At 43.5% G+C, this 20102-nt stretch overlaps 1 protein-coding gene across 5 annotated transcripts in view; it reads right to left on the bottom strand.

The window, feature by feature from the left end:
* Nucleotides 1-20102, bottom strand: part of SPEG (striated muscle enriched protein kinase) — a 211519-nt gene that overhangs the window by 61581 nt on the left and 129836 nt on the right. For 4 of the 5 annotated variants that reach the window (XM_077273132.1, XM_077273133.1, XM_077273135.1 and 1 more), the window contains 3 exons: nucleotides 8233-8417; nucleotides 7971-8059; nucleotides 6562-6737 (listed from right to left, as the gene is read on the bottom strand). In XM_077273132.1, coding sequence (XP_077129247.1) covers nucleotides 6562-6737; nucleotides 7971-8059; nucleotides 8233-8417 — 450 coding nt within the window. Of the gene's footprint in view, nucleotides 1-60; nucleotides 2664-6561; nucleotides 6738-7970; nucleotides 8060-8232; nucleotides 8418-20102 lie in introns of those variants that run through there. The other variant, XM_077273137.1, reaches the window with a different exon arrangement.

Below are 20102 nucleotides of genomic sequence, written 5' to 3'. Positions count from 1 at the left end.
CAGCCTTGTTTGGAGATTCTGCGCTGTATTCTGGGTGTTAGTAATGACAGCAAACACAAGTTCCAAAAACCAACATTTTATTGGGGCTAAAAATAAATAATAATAATAAAAAAAAGAATGTTAACAAAATGTAGTATTTGGACTGGGTGGGTTAGGGGCGGTGGGTGATGCAGTGGTTTCCCCGAGTGTTACATGACGTTACATTGTGTCCCGCAGACGGTGATCCGATGCCCCTGCCTTATAGGCTTGGTTGTGTGGCACCCTGTACTCAGACTGATGGCTAGGGGCACAGTATGGCATTACAGCTGTAGTGATGCTACCTGGAGCCTTGTTTCATGCAGCACATAGAAATATCTCTGCTTCTAGAGAGCTTTGATAATAGTACATTTGTCAATGTCAGATTAGATGGAACTGGATAAGCCACCGCCTGAAAAGTCTGGGCCCCAACGGACAGGTCCTTGTATGTCTCACCTGAACGATGTTAAAGCTACGTTTTAATGGTGCTCACTATGACTAGAGCAACGTACAGATGCCTTTTGTGTTCAACAAACAGCTCCTTCTATCTCAGCGCCCTTGACCACTGGGAACAGTAGACATAGAGTCTTCCTTTATCGATTCTTCCTACCTCCTCACTACGATTAGTGCAATTCATACATGCTTTCTGTGCAAAACTCCTGAGTTTCAAGTAGCTGGTTGGTTAAAAATGTGATAACAGGACATAAGATACACAATAATTTTATGGCTACCACCCGAAGTTTTAATTCTTAAAGCTATGCACCTCTTTTAGTTGATGTTAGTCATTATAGGTTTCTGGGTTATATAGAGGATTTACTGAAAAACATCTGTATGGAATTGCCCTGCAAGAAGTATGCGACAGTTTGGGCTCTAGATGGCGCTATGTTGATTGAGTCTCTATGGCATTTCACTACCTCAAGGTGATTGACAGCTGTCGTTGATAAACGCAAAATGGCCGATTATAGCATTAGGTAGAGAAGATGACATTTACCTGAACTGAACAGGGGGCAAAAAAAAAAAAGAGAGAGCAAACAGCAAGAAAGCTCTATGTATTGTTCACCTGAATCCTGAATGTCCTGTAGAAAAAGCTGACATTCCTCATGGGTGTGCAACGACTTGAAAGTTAAATTGTTAATAGTCTACAATACTAATGAATACAATATGTTGATTTTTTTTTTACTTTGGTCATCAGAACTGTCTTTCTTTTGATTTGGGCATCTCTAATATCAAAGTTGAACTAGTAAATCTAAACACATCCACTAAATAAGACCCCAGAGCCAAACAGGAGGCCTGTAGAAATAAGCCCCACCCCTGAGGAGCCTTCCTATTTTTAGACAGATACAAAATGTAGCGGGTTATGTTGAAAGGCAGAGAACGTTGCACAAGTGGCAAACTTGATAGAATATTTAACTAATTAGTCATGTGCTTAGGAGGTAACAGATGGCACAGCAAACGCTACCAATCCTATGCCATTTATTCACCTTACACCAATCTAGAGCCCATGTATTCCAGCACTGAAATACCGGTCTTTAAAAAGATTATATTAACAGTGATCAGCTGTAAAAGCTGCCATTTTTGTAAGGGTAGGAAACCTCCCTCCGCCTATGGGGAACACATCCAATTAAAAGACCCAGTATGATCTGCCACAACAGTCAGCCTCCTAATCCTCCTCCTCTTTGGTGCTATGACCAAAAATTCATAAACACTACCATAAATAAGGAGGGGATGTTGCCTGTAGCAGACTTTCAAAATAGGGCCAACTTTTTGTTAGGATTGATTTAATAAAATATTATTATAGTGGTCAGAGCTTTAGTTTTCTGATGCAGAGCTCCAAATCCCATGCATACATATGGCTGAATGCTAAAGTTCTATCTACTTGCAGCCACCACTAGAGGGAGCTCACTCCATGCTGCATATACATAAGAAGTTCTTAAGCTCCCCCTAGTGGTGAGTGCAAATACTTAGAATTATATTATTTATCACTATGTACAAGCAGGGGATTTGGAGATCTGTTTCAGAAAAGCAAATTTTCAATTCAAAGAAATTAATATTTTAGGAAATTAGGATAGAATGTCAACCTTAAAAATTACATTGTTTTACAAGGGAGGATAGGTGAGGGTTACAAAATAAAAGCAAACTGGTCATTTTGGGGCATATGGACAGTTTGTTTTATACCTGCCCCCAAAGTCCTTATGCGACATCAGCAAGGGGATTAAAAAGCTGGTTTTCAATGATGTCTGCCACAATCCCTTAGCTCTGCATAATAATGGATGATGGGAGTTGTAGTTTGGAAACTCAGCATCACAACTGGAAAGGAAACTTTCGGACAGGGCGTCATTATTTTCGCAATGAGCTTTTACAAACAGAGATACATCGTTAGAGGCCGGAGATTTGGGATTGCCATTTAGTGCAGTCTGTTATTCAGTGGCCTCCAAGGGTGAGTGTCAGTGACACAAGGAGACCTTCCTCCGACAAGTCTTTTTTCCTGCTCCGACATATCTGTAAGAAGAGGTCAGTCCTGCTCCTATGCCTCCCCCTGGTGCAGCTGGGCCAGGACCCCTCTCCTCTCGGCACAATCCGTTTTTCCGGGGGGTTGCAGCTTGGCTCCTGTGTTAGTTTGTTAGTGACAGGAGATTATCTGACTCGCCCTGTATACAGACAGAAACTGCAGTCAGCGTGCGGGCAAGCCAGCCATTCACAGCACAAGGGGTACAGCGGGCAATGCCAGGGGGTCAGCAAAGCAAGAACAGGGCACTAGATGTGTCAACTTTTAAAGGGCGACTTTAGGGTGCAGCTATAATCAGTGACTCCAGCTAAGCTGCATTGTAGTTTGTGGGCCTCAAATAGCCTGAACTGCACCTTACGTGCTCGGGGAGCCGTCCTGTCCTCCATGCTTTATACTGCATTGCTGCTTTTTCAAATTAGCAACTGTTTAAAGCAGAAGCTCACCTCAAGTTTGGGGCATGAAGAAGAAAATGCAGCTACATAAGCATTGAATTGTATGAACTTTAGAATGTGCCCATCTCCGGTTTTCTTTAGATATCACTAAATCCGGACAGAGGCATATATATATATATATATATGCAAGTTTATTGCTGTCCTATAATTTGCATTCTATGGATATAAACAGCAAATGAATACTTAGTAACTCTAAAGCAGTAGTCTCCAATCTCTCTAGCAGCTACGTAACTACAACTCTCAACATACCATTACGAACAAATAAGTTTAGGGAATCCTAGCCTGCAGTACCACTTTTGACCACTGCTAAAAAAATGTTTTACTTACTATAGACACCAATACAATAGCGCCCCCACCCCTAACTTTTTTTTTGTACGTATAACTTTTTTTGTGCCTTACCCAGAGTGTAAAAAGTTGACACATCTTTTGTGCTTTAAATTGAACAGGCAAGTATTAGAACAACAGAAATTAAAGAAAAAAAAAAAAAACAGATTAAATGCAATGCACAATTACAGTGTTAGGCATAACAATAACATGGAGCGAAGCACAGAGCGAGACAAGCACATTTCTCAGCAGGTGAGTGAACATTAGACTGGATGTATGTGCGGACTAAAAGAAATAATAGATCTGTGTAGAAATAGGCAACAAGATATCATACGCACGGATTAGTTCACACGACCGATACATTGTGATCGAGATGTCGTTCAGGATCTTACATTGTGATCATAATACTAAGGAAGCTTACTGCAATCATTAAAAAAATGTGCAAAATACCCAGTATTTGTACAATGTTGTGAATTATTGGGTTTCGCACCTATAATTATGGTCAGCACCTTTTTATTTTAGGATCTGCGCTCTCTTGAGGACGAGTCTAACCAGTTAGTTAAAGGGACTTAAAAAAAACAAACAAAAAACACTTAAATCTTTTTGTCATTTTTTTTTAATCTCCATATCAACCACACGTGAACTGCACCAGGTTTAATAAAGTGTATTAATATTGCCCGGGGTCTTTATTTTAAGGGGTATCCTTATCTGTGATGGTTGAATTCTTTATGATCTCTGGGGGTCCGGCCTGTGGGATCCCAATTCATCCTGAGAATTACAGGACCACAGAGCTGGTGTGGCGCTGCACCGCCTGCACAGCAGCACTCCCACCCACCCATTGCGCAGGGAAATTGCACCATTCAAGTGAATAGGGCTGGCTGTAGTTCCCTATGTGGCCGGGACCACCACTGTGCAGGGTATCACTGTAAAGAATTGCAGTGCTAAAGAAACCCCTTATTTCTTACCATCGGTGGTGGTCTCAGAGTTCTGATCCCCAGAGATCAAAAAGTGTAGCGGTCACTTGCTATGGTAGGAATAGCCCCTCATCTCCACTTGCTGCACCACTCTAGGTCCAATATATTCCGCTAGGGAGTAGTCACATGATTCCAGCTAAATCCAGGTTTGCCTCCCACCTGCTTTCCCCTCTCATACTCTGCCCCCAACTATGCCTCACCCCCTAACAAAACCATCTTGAATTAACAATATATTGTGCAGTTTTCCTATTTGTCATATTACCCGAACAGGAAACACCAAAAACAAATCTGTGCAGCACGGTGAGGCAGTCTACTGTACAGCAGAAGTAGTATCCTTCTTGCCCATTCTTGGGTACATAACCTATAAACCTTAATAGTGGTCACCCTTCCCGAAAAACAGGTGATTAATCAACCTGAACTACCATAACCAGCAGAAGAAGCGGTGGTCAAAAAGAGAAATGACCATGTATATGCAGCCACAGCTACGGATGCTTGAAATTGCAAGTAATTCAGCAAGCGGCTGTAGACGCCCCATACAAGTACCATGCCGGGTAATCATAGAGCCAGTAACTATGTCATTGCACGCAGACGCTACATGCCCCTCGTTCTGAGGTTGCTGCAGTAGCGGTAGACCCACCAAGCATAGCTCATTGCCCGTCTGCCTCTACCAACTGGTAGATTCGCATGCAGCCTTCAGCCTTTAGTGGTGGCGCCATGCAGAAACCAGGGAAATGCTTAGCTTGAGACAACATGCAGCCTATTCCTATGCAGAGAAGGTGACGGGAGGCCACTTTGCCCCAGAAGCCCAGACGCCATACTTATCCTCGGGAATAAGTATGAATCAGATCAGGAAGGTCAGTACAGATTCACGGGAGAAAAATATGGGAAAAATAGACAATTTCCCCAGACCCATGTACTGGTGAATCAGATCTGTAGCCACAAACTAAAAGCTTTAATTAATTCTTGCAAAAAAAAACAAAACCTGATCATCATGATTATTTTGCATAAAAGAAAAAGAAGCAATTCTACTTGTGTAAAGGGAAAAAAAAGACCCAAATTCCTTTGTAATTGTCCGGAGGCCGTGATCAAATTGTTATAGTAAAACTTACATTAGTCGCCTAATGAGATGCACTATATGGCGGCAGTCTGAGAGGTTTTAGATATTTTGCACCCCAAGAAGTTCGGACATTTCCCCGCACTGGGCTGCAGACCATGCACTGTTCGTTTCTTGTAACGGAAAAATTGCTTTAATATTTTCAGCTAAGAAGCGTATTGCAAGCTCAGAAAGATTTTCTCAGGTTTTTTTAATGTAACTTTTATTAGCTGCACTGCAATTAGACTTGTGGTAAAAACACGAGAAGTTATGAGAATGTTCCTGGAGATCTGAAGGTGTTGTCCAGGTTTAATCAGGAAAGTCTGCAGACTTGTGAATGCTCACATCGCCTGCAGCGCACGCTGTGAATAGTCTTCAGTGCTGGCGGCGAGACTGAGCAATCATCTGACTGCAAGTATGCGATATGTATACTCCCGCCACATTCCGACTAGACGTGCGCGGACTGCGCATGTCATGGTCTCACCGCCGGCAACCGGAGAATCCTCACAGCACGCACTGCGAGGGTTCACAAGTCGGCAGTCACATAGAGTGACTGCAGATTTTCATGATCAACTTGAACAAATCCTTCTATTAAATTCAGATGCAAATATAGCAAATTCTCTAAATATTGTCCTATAAAATGATGCGCCGGCAAGTTTAAATGGATTGTACATTTTTTACACATTATGGGCAGAGCAGTATTTAATTGGCCCCCTATTGCTACTCGCGATACATCTAATCCTGACAATAATGCCCATCTACAGTACATCTTCCCTCGCTCTGGGGAAAAAAATAAATTGATGGTAACAAAAACATAAAAATAATAATACAATAAAAAAATAAAAAAAATCAAAGTAATACATCAGAAATAATAATGTATTTGCTATGCTGCCGGCTAAACTCTACAACCCCAGGACACAAATTCCAGGCCTGTACATTGCAGAACTGCCATGCTGTGAGTCTCCATTCCAGATATACAGTATCTTACGTTCCTCCTTAATGCACAGAACCGCCCTTCATATGCCGATGTATCCCTGCCCCAGCCCTTTGTGGTCTCTATAGTGTGACATGGGACAGTCGCGTGGTGTGTGCAGCTCTGGAGCGATATTTTACGCAGCGGATATATTGTGCATCTAACATAACACATAGGAACATCACAAGATCATCAGATTATCATCAGGGCTGTGGCCGTCTTACCTCTTACTTCTACCTTGGCCTCGCATTGCTTTGTTCCATATTCATTTATTGCTTTACAGGTATAGAAGCCAGAATCTCGTTTTTCTGACCCCGCGATATTAAGTGAAAAAGCGCCGTCCTCCTCCTCCGTCATGTGATATTTCCCACCGGGTTTCACCTGCTGCTTGTTCTTCAACCTATCCAGGATCGAAAGGGTCAAAATAATAAATTATTGGTGCAAATAACCCAACCAATTCCTAATGAACTGATACAATACCCAAGGATGATGCCGTGCGCAAGCAGACTGACACTGAGAACAACCATGAATGTGTGATTTTACTGATGACAATGGCATTTAAAAGGGGCGGACAGACAGAAGAACAATATATGGGCCCTTCGCACCTGCTTTGGAGATTGATGTGGGCCCCACCGCACCTAATCTCTGGGGCCCTTGTGCACAGATTGCACCAACATACATCTAGATATTTCCTATATAAGAAGCTGAGTAACTTTATAAATCCATCACTTTACTTGCATTATTTGTAAGTCTCTATTACAGAACAGAGCTGCAATCATAATTCTGCTGCTCGCTATAGAAATCAACCCAAGCTGTGATGACAGACAACCTCCATATGACTTAGACTCTGTTCACATCACATCCTGTGGCTACTTTGGGCACACTGGCATTACATTTTCTCAGCTGATCGTAATTCAGCGTATATACGTAATCTATATATATATATATATATATATATATATATATATATATATATATATATATATATATATATATATATAATGCATCCTACTGCATTGCCTTCTGGGAATGCACAATGCAGTACGGCAGATTATGATCCACCAAGCTTAAAGGGAATCTGACATCAGGGGTTTTGCCACCTAATCTGAGAGAAGCATGACGTAGAGACAAAGACCCTGATTCCAGCGATGTGTCACTAACTAAGCTTTTCGCTGTAGTTTTGATAAAATCACTGTTTTATCAGCAGGAGATTATCACTAAAGGGCTACTTGGCCTGCTGCCAGGTAGTCCAACCACGCCCCCACCGATTGGAAGCTTTCTGACTATGCACAGTGTACACAGAATGCAGCCAATCAGTGGTGGGGGCGGAGTTATACAGAGCTCAGCATTCAGAGAACTGGTAGATCTGCAGCAGAGAAAACAGTTTTTAATCAAAACTGCGGCAAGCAGCCAAGTAAATGACACATCGCTGGAATCAGGGTCTCTGCCCCTACGTTATGCTCCTCTTAGATGGGGGAGCAAAAACCTGATGACAGATTCCCTTTAAGACAATTCTGAAATTAACTGGATACAATGTGACAAAAGATCAGCACCAGACAGAAATCTGCTCTGTGTGCAGTATATTATCCACTATATTATCCAGATTTATTTTACCGCATCGTCGGGCGCTCACCAGTTTATCATTGGCTTTGGTTCTCCATCCACTTGGACTCGGAGGATAATCTCCTGACCCTCAAACACCGCTTGGTCTGACAGAGCCACCTAAGGAAAAGTGACAGAAAGAAATGCTGCTTATTGATCCTACCCCCATTGGCCATCATTGGATTGTAGGGCTCTAGAGCTGTGGGGGCTCCATTACACCCTTCTCAATCTAGTCCTGGGCTTAACACCCCACTATCCACCCAGAACTCATATTCTCCCTATTAACATCTGACCTTGAATGATGGGGGGGCTTTAAAGGTCACGCTGTGTTGGATGGCGACCTTGCCGGACATGGTGTGCTGCGGTGTTGCAGGCTCACTTAAATCTTCCTGAGGGCTTAGATACTCATCGTCGGATGTAATGGGGCTCAGAACATCTCGAGGGGTCCCCCGATGAGCAGGAGACTCTGTGGCCGGCGCTGGAAGGAAAGGTGACACAAGTTTCAGGTCTTTCTCGAGGAGCATTGCACATACCAAGCTCTTTTGTAGGAAGGTATGAGGGTCTTTGGATTATACGAGAAGGGCCAGAAATGAATGCGGGACCACAGTGGAAATGCCTAGATCCGGAGAGGAGAACCCAATGGACTTGGGTGCTTTGATCCTTGAGCCAGTCCCCTTCCTCTTGAGATAGTCTTGGAAAGTAACAGGGTCCGTCTACAGGGCCTTACTTTCCATAGACCTCTGTAGGATTCAGGGGAGGCTCCGTGGCACATAATCCACATGCCTGTGATCGATACGAGTTTATACACACAAAACGTGCAAATGTATTTGTGAATCTATAACTTTAAATATAACTTCAGCCAAGGAGCAGAATCAGAACATAAGACGGTTCCAGCTACGACACTGTAGACGCTCTAGCCTTAGTCAACAACACCAGACACCCAATGCTTATAATGTGCTCAATACCCTCTGAGGTCTCTAAAAAGTCTCATTATCTCTTAGCTAGAATTCTTTGTGTTCCACAGATGTATTGTTAGGTTAAGTTTGAAAAATAGAGTAATAAAACCCTCATAAATGTCTAAAATGGCATCAAGCCAAGCCCCCTCCCTGCCACCACCCCCTCCCAGCACAGCACTGGCATCCATCCGAACTGCCAAAAAAAGAACTGAGTGCAGCCTCTGCTCTATGCACGGAGTCTGAGACATGCACGGAATAGGACAGACACAGAGACACTCACCGGATTACCGCGACAGACCCCCAAAAACATCTCGGCCATCAAGAGCAAAAAGAGGCAAAAATAGGAAAGGTGCAGCCAGAGCTGAGAAAGGGCATCCAAGAGTATGGGGGCAGCACGAGAGAAGAGCAAAGAGGAATGAAGAAAAGAAAAAGGGGGAAGGAGACAGAAGAAAGGAAGAGAAAGGGAAAAGGGAGGGAAGAGCTGAGAAAGAAGAAAGATGCACATAAAAAGGAAAAAGCAGCACACAGAGGAGAGAGGGAAAGAAGAAGAGAGGAGAGACTGAACATGACGAGGTCACCTCGAGTACAATCTGTTGCTGAATTTAGACTCTCACCCTCCTCGCTCCCTCCCACTAGCAAGAAAGACAGTGAACAGGACGGGGAGGGATAGCGGCGGCGATGGAAGTAGCGCAGTGCAGCCGGAGCGACCACCATTCCTGACGCTCCTGCCCAACAGAAGCCAACGCTGCCCGCGCCCTTTAACAGTGTACACAGCTGATCACAATAAATACTGGTCGCAGACACACGGGCGGCTCGGGTTTCCCAGTTCTTGCTGCCATCAGAGCTGTGCGACAATGACGGTCAACTGGTGCAATGACACTGGCAAGAGACATTCCTGCGAGCGGCAGATGCCGAGCTAATGAGAATATCATTTATTATACCAGACAGAGAGAAAGCCGCGGGTAATGCGCCAGCTTATAGGATAGACATGAAATGTATCTGTGCATGGGAAAGAAGGGGCCATAATCCCCCCGAAAGTGCAAAGTCATGAGTCATACAGCAGAGCATGAAATCGAGGGTGCAGGCCTGTGAACATTGACTCCGGCTCCGCTCATAAGGCTATATTCACACCACCTGGTCCGAGTGCCGTCTGTGAAAGAAACCTGACCTCACTCGTCAGCACTCAGACCACTCGTCAGCACTCAGACCAATGGTTTTCAATTGAACAATAAAGGAAAAAATATTAATAATTTCAGCTCACTACTATAGGCTGCTTTCACACATCAGTTTTTTTGCCATCAATCAAAATCTGTCGAATGTTAAAAAAAAAAAACGGATCCGTCACAGATTGTGAAAAACTGATGCGACGGATCCGTTTTTTCGCCGGATCCGTCTAGCTGATCCAGCTGGCTTCTTTCACACTTCAGTTGTTTGGTGTCAGTCACCTCCAACATAGTGACGGATCGACGGATCCGTCACAATTGTTGATAAAACGGTTCTAACGGATCCGTTTTTTTGACGGATCCGTTACTTGGGGGTTGTCTGGGAAAAGTATCTACTTTTTGGAGCATGCGCAATTGAAAAAGCGGATTGGGGCGACGGATCCGCCAAAATAACGGTCGCGACGGATCCGTGGCCCATAGGCGGCCATTCTATGGAGTGGCGGACGTGACGGATCCGTCGTGAACCGCCATTTCGGCGCAGACAAAAAACGTTATAATGTCCGTCAATGTCTAGATGACGTCCGCCAAATCTCGACAGATCCGTCGCATGGCGGATGGAACGGATGACCATCCGCCACATTCCGTCGCTAATGCATGTCTATGGGAAAATGGCGGATCCGCTATTTGGCGAAAATGGCGGTTTCAAACTGATGCCAAAAGACTGAAGTGTGAAAGAGGCCTTATTGGATCCTATAAAAATCGGAGTAAGCTCAGTTAAAAAAAACGGAATCCATCATTTGACGGATCCGGCGCCATAGCCTTCCATTCTAGCAAACTACGGACGGCGACAGATCCGTCGCTGTCCGTGTTTTGACGGACACAAAAAACGTTACGATGTCTGTTTTCTCCGGCCGCCGGATAAACAATTTTCGACGGATCTGGCGAACTACGGATGAAATGTGAGGCCATCTGTCGCAATCCGTCGCTAATACAAGTCTTTGAGAAAAAAACGGATCCAGCGGCAACATTCGCCGGATCTGTGTTTTTTTGTTTTTTTAAAAACTTGCTGGATTGAGACTGACGGCAAAAGACTGATGTGTGAAAGGGGCATAGACGGCCGTTTCAGACGCTCCAGCACAGAAGTAGTTCAGTCCAGACTAAGCACAGCTATATCCAAGCAAAAAAAGAAGACGTGCATCCAGGGAGCGTAGAAGGAACAGTGATAGAGGTTTTTGCAAAGAACTTCTCAATATTTAATGAATCCAATAATGTTGCATGTATAGACAAAAATTTAACCCCTCACCCCCCAAAAACTATGCGTTTTTGTATCTACATGTATCATTATTGGATTCATTAAATATTGAGAAGTTCTTTGCAAAAACGTCTATCACTGTTCCTTCTACGCTCGCTAGATACACTTCTTCTTTTCCTTGAATGGTTTTCAATGGGGCTGTTCAGATGACTGTTTTATTTCACAGACCGAATGTCTGTATGAGAAAAAGTCGTAGCGTGTGCGTTTCTCAAACAATAAAATAGATCCCATACAGATCACAAGCATGGCATCCGATATATACAGATACATTGTAATTATCAATGTAAAAAACTGTAACAACAGATGCCATATGGATGATGATTTTTTTTATATGCTCTTGTGAACTTTGCCTAAGGCCAGGGTCAGACGACCATATGATAAATTGTTCAATGTTCATTCAGAAAACTCAGCCGATTTTCATCCGTATTCTCATGGATGTGCCGTTCGTATATACCTATTTTACATCATTTAAAATGTACATCATCAAATGCAGTTTCCAAGGTTAATAACAGCAATGTATCTGTAGAAATCGGATGCAATGCGAATGGTATATATTCATTTTGAACACCCATTGACTTGAATAAGCAAAACTCATCCAAGATATGGAAGATACTAATCGCTGCACAATGATACTCCGTTCGTGTGATAAAGCTATCATCTGAACAGTCTGTCTGCCACCCAATCTTTACTTGGATAGTAAATGTCCGTATAAGATGCTCATCTAAATGAGCACTAAATAAAATAAAACAGTAGGCGTGGGTGGGTGCACTTTATTGACCCATCTCAAAGCAACATTTTGGCTCTAGGAAAAAAACAGCAGTGAATCTTTCTCAGGCACCAGATAATGTGCAAAGTGTAGCCACATATAGAGTGATGGCACGAGACATCAATAAAAATATAGAGAAATATTCATAAAAAACGTATCACTGCAATCTAATGAAATAACTCATAGAATACAGTGTTCTAATGTAGATGTGCAACATTTTCATAATCCCATAAAACGTTACAAATTTCCTTAATTACAGAAGTATGTGTAGTCAAAGTAGTCTATAAACACCTCACCCTTTATCCCCGTCCTCCTGTCCATACCATCCTAGAAAAAGACACTATCGCTGTCTAATGAACCCCACTGCACATGTCCAAATTATGGGCTATTCCTGTGTATGATTCATGGGTCAATGACGTCCTCACAATTCCCCCCATCACTAGTAGATTCATTCGCAGAATATTTAACTCCATGTTAACATTGGCCAAAAGTGTCCACAGCCAACGCATAACATGTGCCCAAATGGTGCATGCGGCATAATTGGAATCAGCAATGCCATGTTGATGTAGGACAACAGCCCAAACTATATTACATTTTTATTTCATAAGTCAATAGTACATATGAAAAATAAGAAACTTTGTAATATTTCTTATCAGAGAAATCTCCTTCTTTCTCAATGGGGACAGATCACTCATTCTCAAAAATCTCAATTCACAGATAAAATCTGTATTCACTGAAGATCGATTGCTTTAAAAAGAGAAGAAAACTATTTTAAACAGAAGTTTACTTGAAGCACCTTCTGCTTGAAAAACTCAGTGGATACGCGAGCGTCTAGATGATGTCATGAGCACATACCCTAATAGTACAGCAAGAACTGCAGAACTCTGAAATTCAAGGGATGCAAAACGTTGTCCTGTGTTTGGCCATATATCACATTCTGTGCAACGGTTCTGTGCAATGAGATATAAGGTATATCTGGGAATATTCTTATTAACATTCAGAGGCTAAAAACATGTGCAGACCTAATACTTCTCACAGATTAGGGTTTGCTGCATTGTATCAAGTCCAAACAATCCTCTGCAAGCTAAACACATCAGCGGCACAAATCTCTCCCACCCTGATAATTTGCTACATTGTATCAGTGCAGTTAAGGCCTCTTTCACACTTCCGTTTTTTGCCATCCGTCGCAATCCGTCGTTTTGGTAAAATAACGGATCCTGCAAATGTGCCCGCAGGATCCGTTTTTTTTGCCATTGACTTTAATTGACGACGGATAGCCACACGTCGCATCCGTCGTGCAACGGATGCGTCGTGTTTTTGAGGTCCGTCGTGACGAAAAAACGTTCAAGGGAACGTTTTTTCGTCCGTTGGATCCGCTATTTCCGCCCCCTCCTCCCCAGACTTCATAATGGGCAGCAAATGCATCGGGAAACTGCATCCGCTGCCCACATTGTGCACAATTGTGCACAACGTCCGTCGGGCCGACGGTTTGCGACGGCGCCGTACCGACGGAAATGTGAAAGAGGCCTAAGACTCTGTGTTCTTTAGTTTCATTGTTCTGTTTCATGATAGGAGCAGAACAACCCATAATTGACAGTAATATTACATCTGTCTCATGTCGCAGAGACACCAAATTACCTAATAAAGTTCTGCTCTATGTATTACTGCCTTAGGGTCCCTTTCCACTTGCGAGAGAAAAAACGGTCCGTAATCTGGACCGAAAAAACGGATGTAACGTATGCGATTGTCATGCGAGTGCAATGCGAGTGCAATGCGATTTTTAATCGCATCATCCGTATGACATCCGTATTACTGTCCGATTTGTACGCACCGGTGTCCTTTGAAAAGCCGGCAAATCAGTGCTGTGTACAGTAAAATCACACTGACAGGTTAGAATAGAGTATATATATACACATAGAATAGGTGTATATACATATATATATGTCAGTGAGACACCTATATATGTATATTTATATTTAATGCAGCGCTAGATAGCATAAAAGCCAGTAATTCAATTGCCGGCTTTTCATTTCTCCTCCACAAACCCGACATGATATGAGACATGGTTTACATACAGTAAACCATGTCATATCCCTTTTTTTTTGCATATTCCACACTACTAATGTTAGTAGTGTGTATGTGCAAAATTTGGCCGCTGTAGCTGCTACAATAAAGGGTTAAATCGCGGAAAAAATTGGTGTGGGCTCCCGCGCAATTTTCTCCGCCAGAATGGTAAAGCCAGTGACTGAGGGCAGATATTAATAGCCTAGAGAGGGTCCATGGTTATTGGCCCCCCCTGGCTAAAAACATCTGCCCCCAGCCACCCCAGAAAAGGCACATCTGGAAGATGCGCCAATTCTGGCACTTGGCCACTCTCTTCCCACTCCCGTGTAGCGGTGGGATATGGGGTAATGAAGGGTTAATGCCACCTTGCTATTGTAAGGTGACATTAAGCCAGATTAATAATGGAGAGGCGTCAATTATGTCACCTATCCATTATTAATCCAATTGTATGAAAGGGTTAAAAAAACACACACACATTATTAAAAAGTATTTTAATGAAATACACAGGTTGTTTTAATATTTTATTGCTCTCTCAATCCATGTGAAGACCCTTGCTTGGAAAAATAATAAACCAACAATATACATACCTTCAGATGACCTGTCACGTCCCACGAGGTAATCCATCTGAAGGGGTTAACTCAATTTACAGGCAGGAGCCCTGCTAATGCAGCTGTGCTCGTGCTTGTAAGCCCCGGGGAATGAAGGAAATGTAGGTCAATGACCTATAGTTACCCTCTACTGGATGTCCTCATGAACTGCAGCCTGGGATCTTTTTCCCATGCTCCAGGTCATATGAGGACATTCACCAGGGGGCGCATCACCGCGACTGAAGGTAACTATAGGTCATTGACCTACATTTCCTTCATTCCCCGGGGCTTACGAGCACAGCTGCATTAGCAGGGCTCCTGCTTGTAAAATATTTTAACCCCTTCAGATGGATTTACCTCGTGGGACGTGACAGGTCATCTGAAGGTATGTATATTGTTGGTTTATTATTTTTCCAAGCGAGGGTCTTCACATGGATTGAGAGAGCAATAAAATATTAAAACAACCCGTGTGTTTATTTCATTAAAATACTTTTTAATAATGTGTGTGTGTTTTTTTAACCCTTTCATACAATTGGATTAATAATGGATAGGTGTCATAATTGACGCCTCTCCATTATTAATCTGGCTTAATGTCACCTTACAATAGCAAGGTGGCATTAACCCTTCATTACCCCATATCCCACCACTACACGGGAGTGGGAAGAGAGTGGCCAAGTGCCAGAATAGGCGCATCTTCCAGATGTGCCTTTTCTGGGGTGGCTGGGGGCAGATGTTTGTAGCCGGGGGGGCCAATAACCATGGACCCTCTCCTGGCTATTAATATCTGCCCTCAGTCACTGGCTTTACTACTCTGGCGGAGAAAATTGCGCGGGAGCCCACGCCAATTTTTTCCGCGATTTAACCCTTTATTTTAGCAGCTACAGCGGCCAAATTTTGCACATACACACTACTAACATTAGTAGTGTGGAATATGCAAATAAAAAGGGGATATGAGATGGTTTACTGCATGTAAACCATGTCTCATATCATGTCGGGTTTGTGAAGGAGAGAGCAAAAGCCGGCAATTGAATTAGCGGCTTTTATGCTATCTAGCGCTGCATTAAATATAAATATACATATACTAGATTGTGGCCCGATTCTAATGCATCGGGTATTCTAGAATATGCATGTCCCCGTAGTATATGGACAATGATGATTCCAGAATTCGCGGCAGACTGTGCCCGTCGCTGATTGGTCGAGGCAACCTTTATGACATCATCGTCACCATGGCAACCATTATGACATCTACGTCGATACTGTGCCTGTCGCTGATTGGTCGAGGCCTGGCGGCCTCGACCAATCAGAGATGTGGGTTTTCCATTATGACATCATCGTCGCCATGCTGTGCCCGTCACTGATTGGTCGAGGCCTGGCGGCCTCGACCAATCAGAGACGCGGGATTTCCAGGACAGACAGACAGACAGACAGAAAGACAGACAGACAGACAGACGGAAAACCCCTTAGACAATTATATATATAGATAGGTGTCTCACTGACATATATATATGTATATACACTCACCGGCCACTTTATTAGGTACACCATGCTAGTAACGGGTTGGACCCCCTTTTGCCTTCAGAACTGCCTCAATTCTTCGTGGCATAGATTCAACAAGGTGCTGGAAGCATTCTTCAGAGATTTTGGTCCATATTGACATGATGGCATCACACAGTTGCCGCAGATTTGTCGGCTGCACATCCCAAAGATGCTCCATACAAGGCAGGATGGATCCATGCTTTCATGTTGTTTACGCCAAATTCTGACCCTACCATCCGAATGTCGCAGCAGAAATCAAGACTCATCAGACCAAGCAACGTTTTTCCAATCTTCTACTGTCCAATTTCGATGAGCTTGTACAAATTGTAGCCTCAGTTTCCTGTTCTTAGCTGAAAGGAGTGGTACCCGGTGTGGTCTTCTGCTGCTGTAGCCCATCTGCCTCAAAGTTCGACGCACTGTGCGTTCAGAGATGCTCTTAGGCCTACCTTGGTTGTAACGGGTGGCGATTTGAGTCACTGTTGCCTTTCTATCAGCTCGAACCAGTCTGCCCATTCTCCTCTGACCTCTGGCATCAACAAGGCATTTCCGCCCACAGAACTGACGCTCACTGGATTTTTTTTCTTTTTCGGACCATTCTCTGTAAACCCTAGAGATGGTTGTGCGTGAAAATCCCAGTAGATCAGCAGTTTCTGAAATACTCAGACCAGCCCTTCTGGCACCAACAACCATGCCACGTTCAAAGGCACTCAAATCACCTTTCTTCCCCATACTGATGCTCGGTTTGAACTGCAGGAGATTGTCTTGACCATGTCTACATGCCTAAATGCACTGAGTTGCCGCCATGTGATTGGCTGATTAGAAATTAAGTGTTAACAAGAAGTTGGACAGGTGTACCTAATAAAGTGGCCAGTGAGTGTATACCTATTCTATGTGTATATATCTACTCTATTCTAACCTGTCAGTGTGATTTTACTGTACACAGCGCTGAATTACCGGCTTTTCAAAGGACACCGGTGTGTAAAAATCGGATAGAACTCGCATGGTGCGAGTGCTGTGCGATTTTTTTCTCGCACCCATTGACTTGCATTGGCGAGTCTCGTCCGAGAATCGCAGCAATACGCAGCATGCTGCGATTTTTTTCTCAGCCGATCCAGATTTTTCTCAGTCCGATTTCGGCTGAGAAAAAAATCGCAAATGAAAAGACACCTATTAACTAACATTTGGTTTTTATCGGATTGCACTCGTCCGTTTTCCTCGCAAGTGGAAAGGGGCCCTTAAAGTTAACAAAACAAAACAGTTTTTTTGTCACTACAGCTTTATACTCAGAGCTTTTTATATCTATGGAGCTGTGTTAGAGGTTTTTTTCAGAGTGAACTTTACTTTGTTGTTTTTAGAATTTTGGCAGCACGTAAAGTGGCCTCAGTTATGGCATTTTTTTTACAATGTTCATTGTGCATTATCATTAATATATTTTAATAGTTCAGACTTTTACAAATATGGTGATGTCAAGGTTTATAGCTGTTTTAAAGATTTTTTCGTGAAGGCGAAAAATGTATTATAGCTTTTTTCTACATATTTCAAACTATTTTTGTTTGCATTTTTTAGTCCCAGTTGGGGTTTCGAGCCTATAATCACTTGATAGCACGTATTTCAGTGCAGGAATGAATGTGTCGCATGGATTTATGTCCTTTTACATCAATTAAAGAATTTGCTCCTCAGACCGTGTGGGGGCATCATAACTTAGAACCAGACCCCAAATCAGAGGACAATAAAACATTCACACTCCTTATCTATGAACTGTTCTAATATTTATGGTCATAACTGTTTATCACTCATATAATGGTAATTCTGCTTCACGTCACCTGTCTTATCTATGGCATTTTTCTGTGATGTGTTGTGCGTAAATATGTGATTCTTCAGAATTTCTATTAGTCTATGCCTGATGAAGGGACCTGAGTAGTCTCGAAAGCTTGCAATTTGTTACCATCTTGTCAGTTAGCCATTAAAAGGTATCAACCACTGAGGACTCTCAATTCTAAATATTTTTTTAGAAGGTATAAAACACTAATATTTCTGTATTGGTGAGCGCACTCCATACTTCTTGTTGGAAAGGGGTTAAAACCTTGGTTAATCAATGCTGACTACATTTGTACACCAGGGGCAGACATGCTATATATGCAGCCCATGCAATTGTCGTGGGGCCAGTAGGTATGCAGGCTCGCTGCCAACCTAAAAGTAGCTGTTAGCTTTTGACAGTCTATTAGATTGCATGGAAGGATCTGAGTTAAGTAATATCATAGCTCACAGTTACTGATGAACAGAGACATAAGGGGACGCTCTATGATGAGCTATTTGGGAGCACTGAGCCCATACACTTCTTGCAAAGGGGCCCTCTGCTGTCTCTGTGTGCCCCTGCTCTATGCATTTGTTGGCAAACAATTACATTTCTCCGGCCCTACCCCTGCATTACAATAACCTTAAGTCTGTTCTTACAACGGCAGTTTTTTTGTAATGTCCTAATTTAAATAAATATTATTATAAAGCAATATTTTTATTGAATTTTTGAGATAATGGGCACTGTAATTTGCATCAGCAGGAGAGCTCCAGAAACAAGAGAACTTTAGTAAGATATATAATGGCACCATAAGGTTCAAGGTACATCGTGATGATCCACCTCTGGTGGATGCTATTGTAACAGAGACAATGGGCTGACCTTGGGGACTCCAATACAGATGTTCAATAAAACCCATAGAAGTGGACTAAATCATAAGACACTGCCCCCCTCAATAGAGGCAGAGAACCCACTCTGATAAGACATGGCCCCCACATGACTAGGACACTGCGGCCCCCTCCCACGTGAGGCAATGACTGCAGAGACACACTCTTATTTCATTGAGAAACTTAGGCTATGCTGACACATTGCATTTTTGTTTCAGTTTTTTGCTGCGTTTTTTTTTTTTCCCCTAGCTGAGACACGGCCCACTCCTAGCTGAGACACTGCTCACTCCTAGCTAAGACACTGCCCACTCCTAGCTGAGACACTGCCCACTCCTAGCTGAGACACTGCACCCCAACTAGTTGAGACACTGCCCATTCCTAGCTGAGACACTGCCCACTCCTAGCTGAGACACTGACCACTCCTAGCTAAGACACTGCACCCCTCCTAGCTGATATACTGCCCACTCCTATCTGAGACACTGCATCCCTCCTAGCTGAGACACTGCCCCCTTCTAGCTGAGACACTGCACTCCTCCTAGCTGATACACTGCCCACTCCTATCTGAGACACTGCCCATGCTTAGCTGAGACACTGCACCCCTCCTAGCTGAGATACTTCACCCCTCCTAGCTGAGACATTGTCCACACTTAGCTGAGACACTGCCCCCTCCTAGCTGAGACACTGCCCTCTCCTAGCTGAGACACTGCCCTCTCCTAGCTGAGACACTGCCCATGCTTAGCTGAGACACTGCACCCCTCCTAGCTGAGATACTTCACCCCTCCTAGCTGAAACACTGCCCACTTCTAGCTGAGACACTGGCCATGCTTAGCTGAGACACTGCACCCCTCCTAGCTGAGACACTGCACCCCTCCTAGCTGAGACACTGCACCCCTCCTAGCTGAGACACTGCACCTCTCCTAGCTGAGACACTTCACCCCTCCTAGCTGAGACACTGCCCACTTCTAGCTGTGACACTTTCCCTTCCCAGCTGAGACACTGCACCCCTCCTAGCTGAGATACTTCACCCCTCCTAGCTGAGACATTGTCCACACTTAGCTGAGACACTGCCCCCTCCTAGCTGAGACACTGCCCTCTCCTAG

Source organism: Ranitomeya variabilis, chromosome 7, assembly GCF_051348905.1.
Source record: "Ranitomeya variabilis isolate aRanVar5 chromosome 7, aRanVar5.hap1, whole genome shotgun sequence".
In the NCBI taxonomy this organism is placed as follows: Eukaryota; Metazoa; Chordata; class Amphibia; order Anura; family Dendrobatidae; genus Ranitomeya; species Ranitomeya variabilis.
Note: the sequence above shows the minus strand (reverse complement) of the source record. Positions and strands in the feature narration are given on the sequence as shown.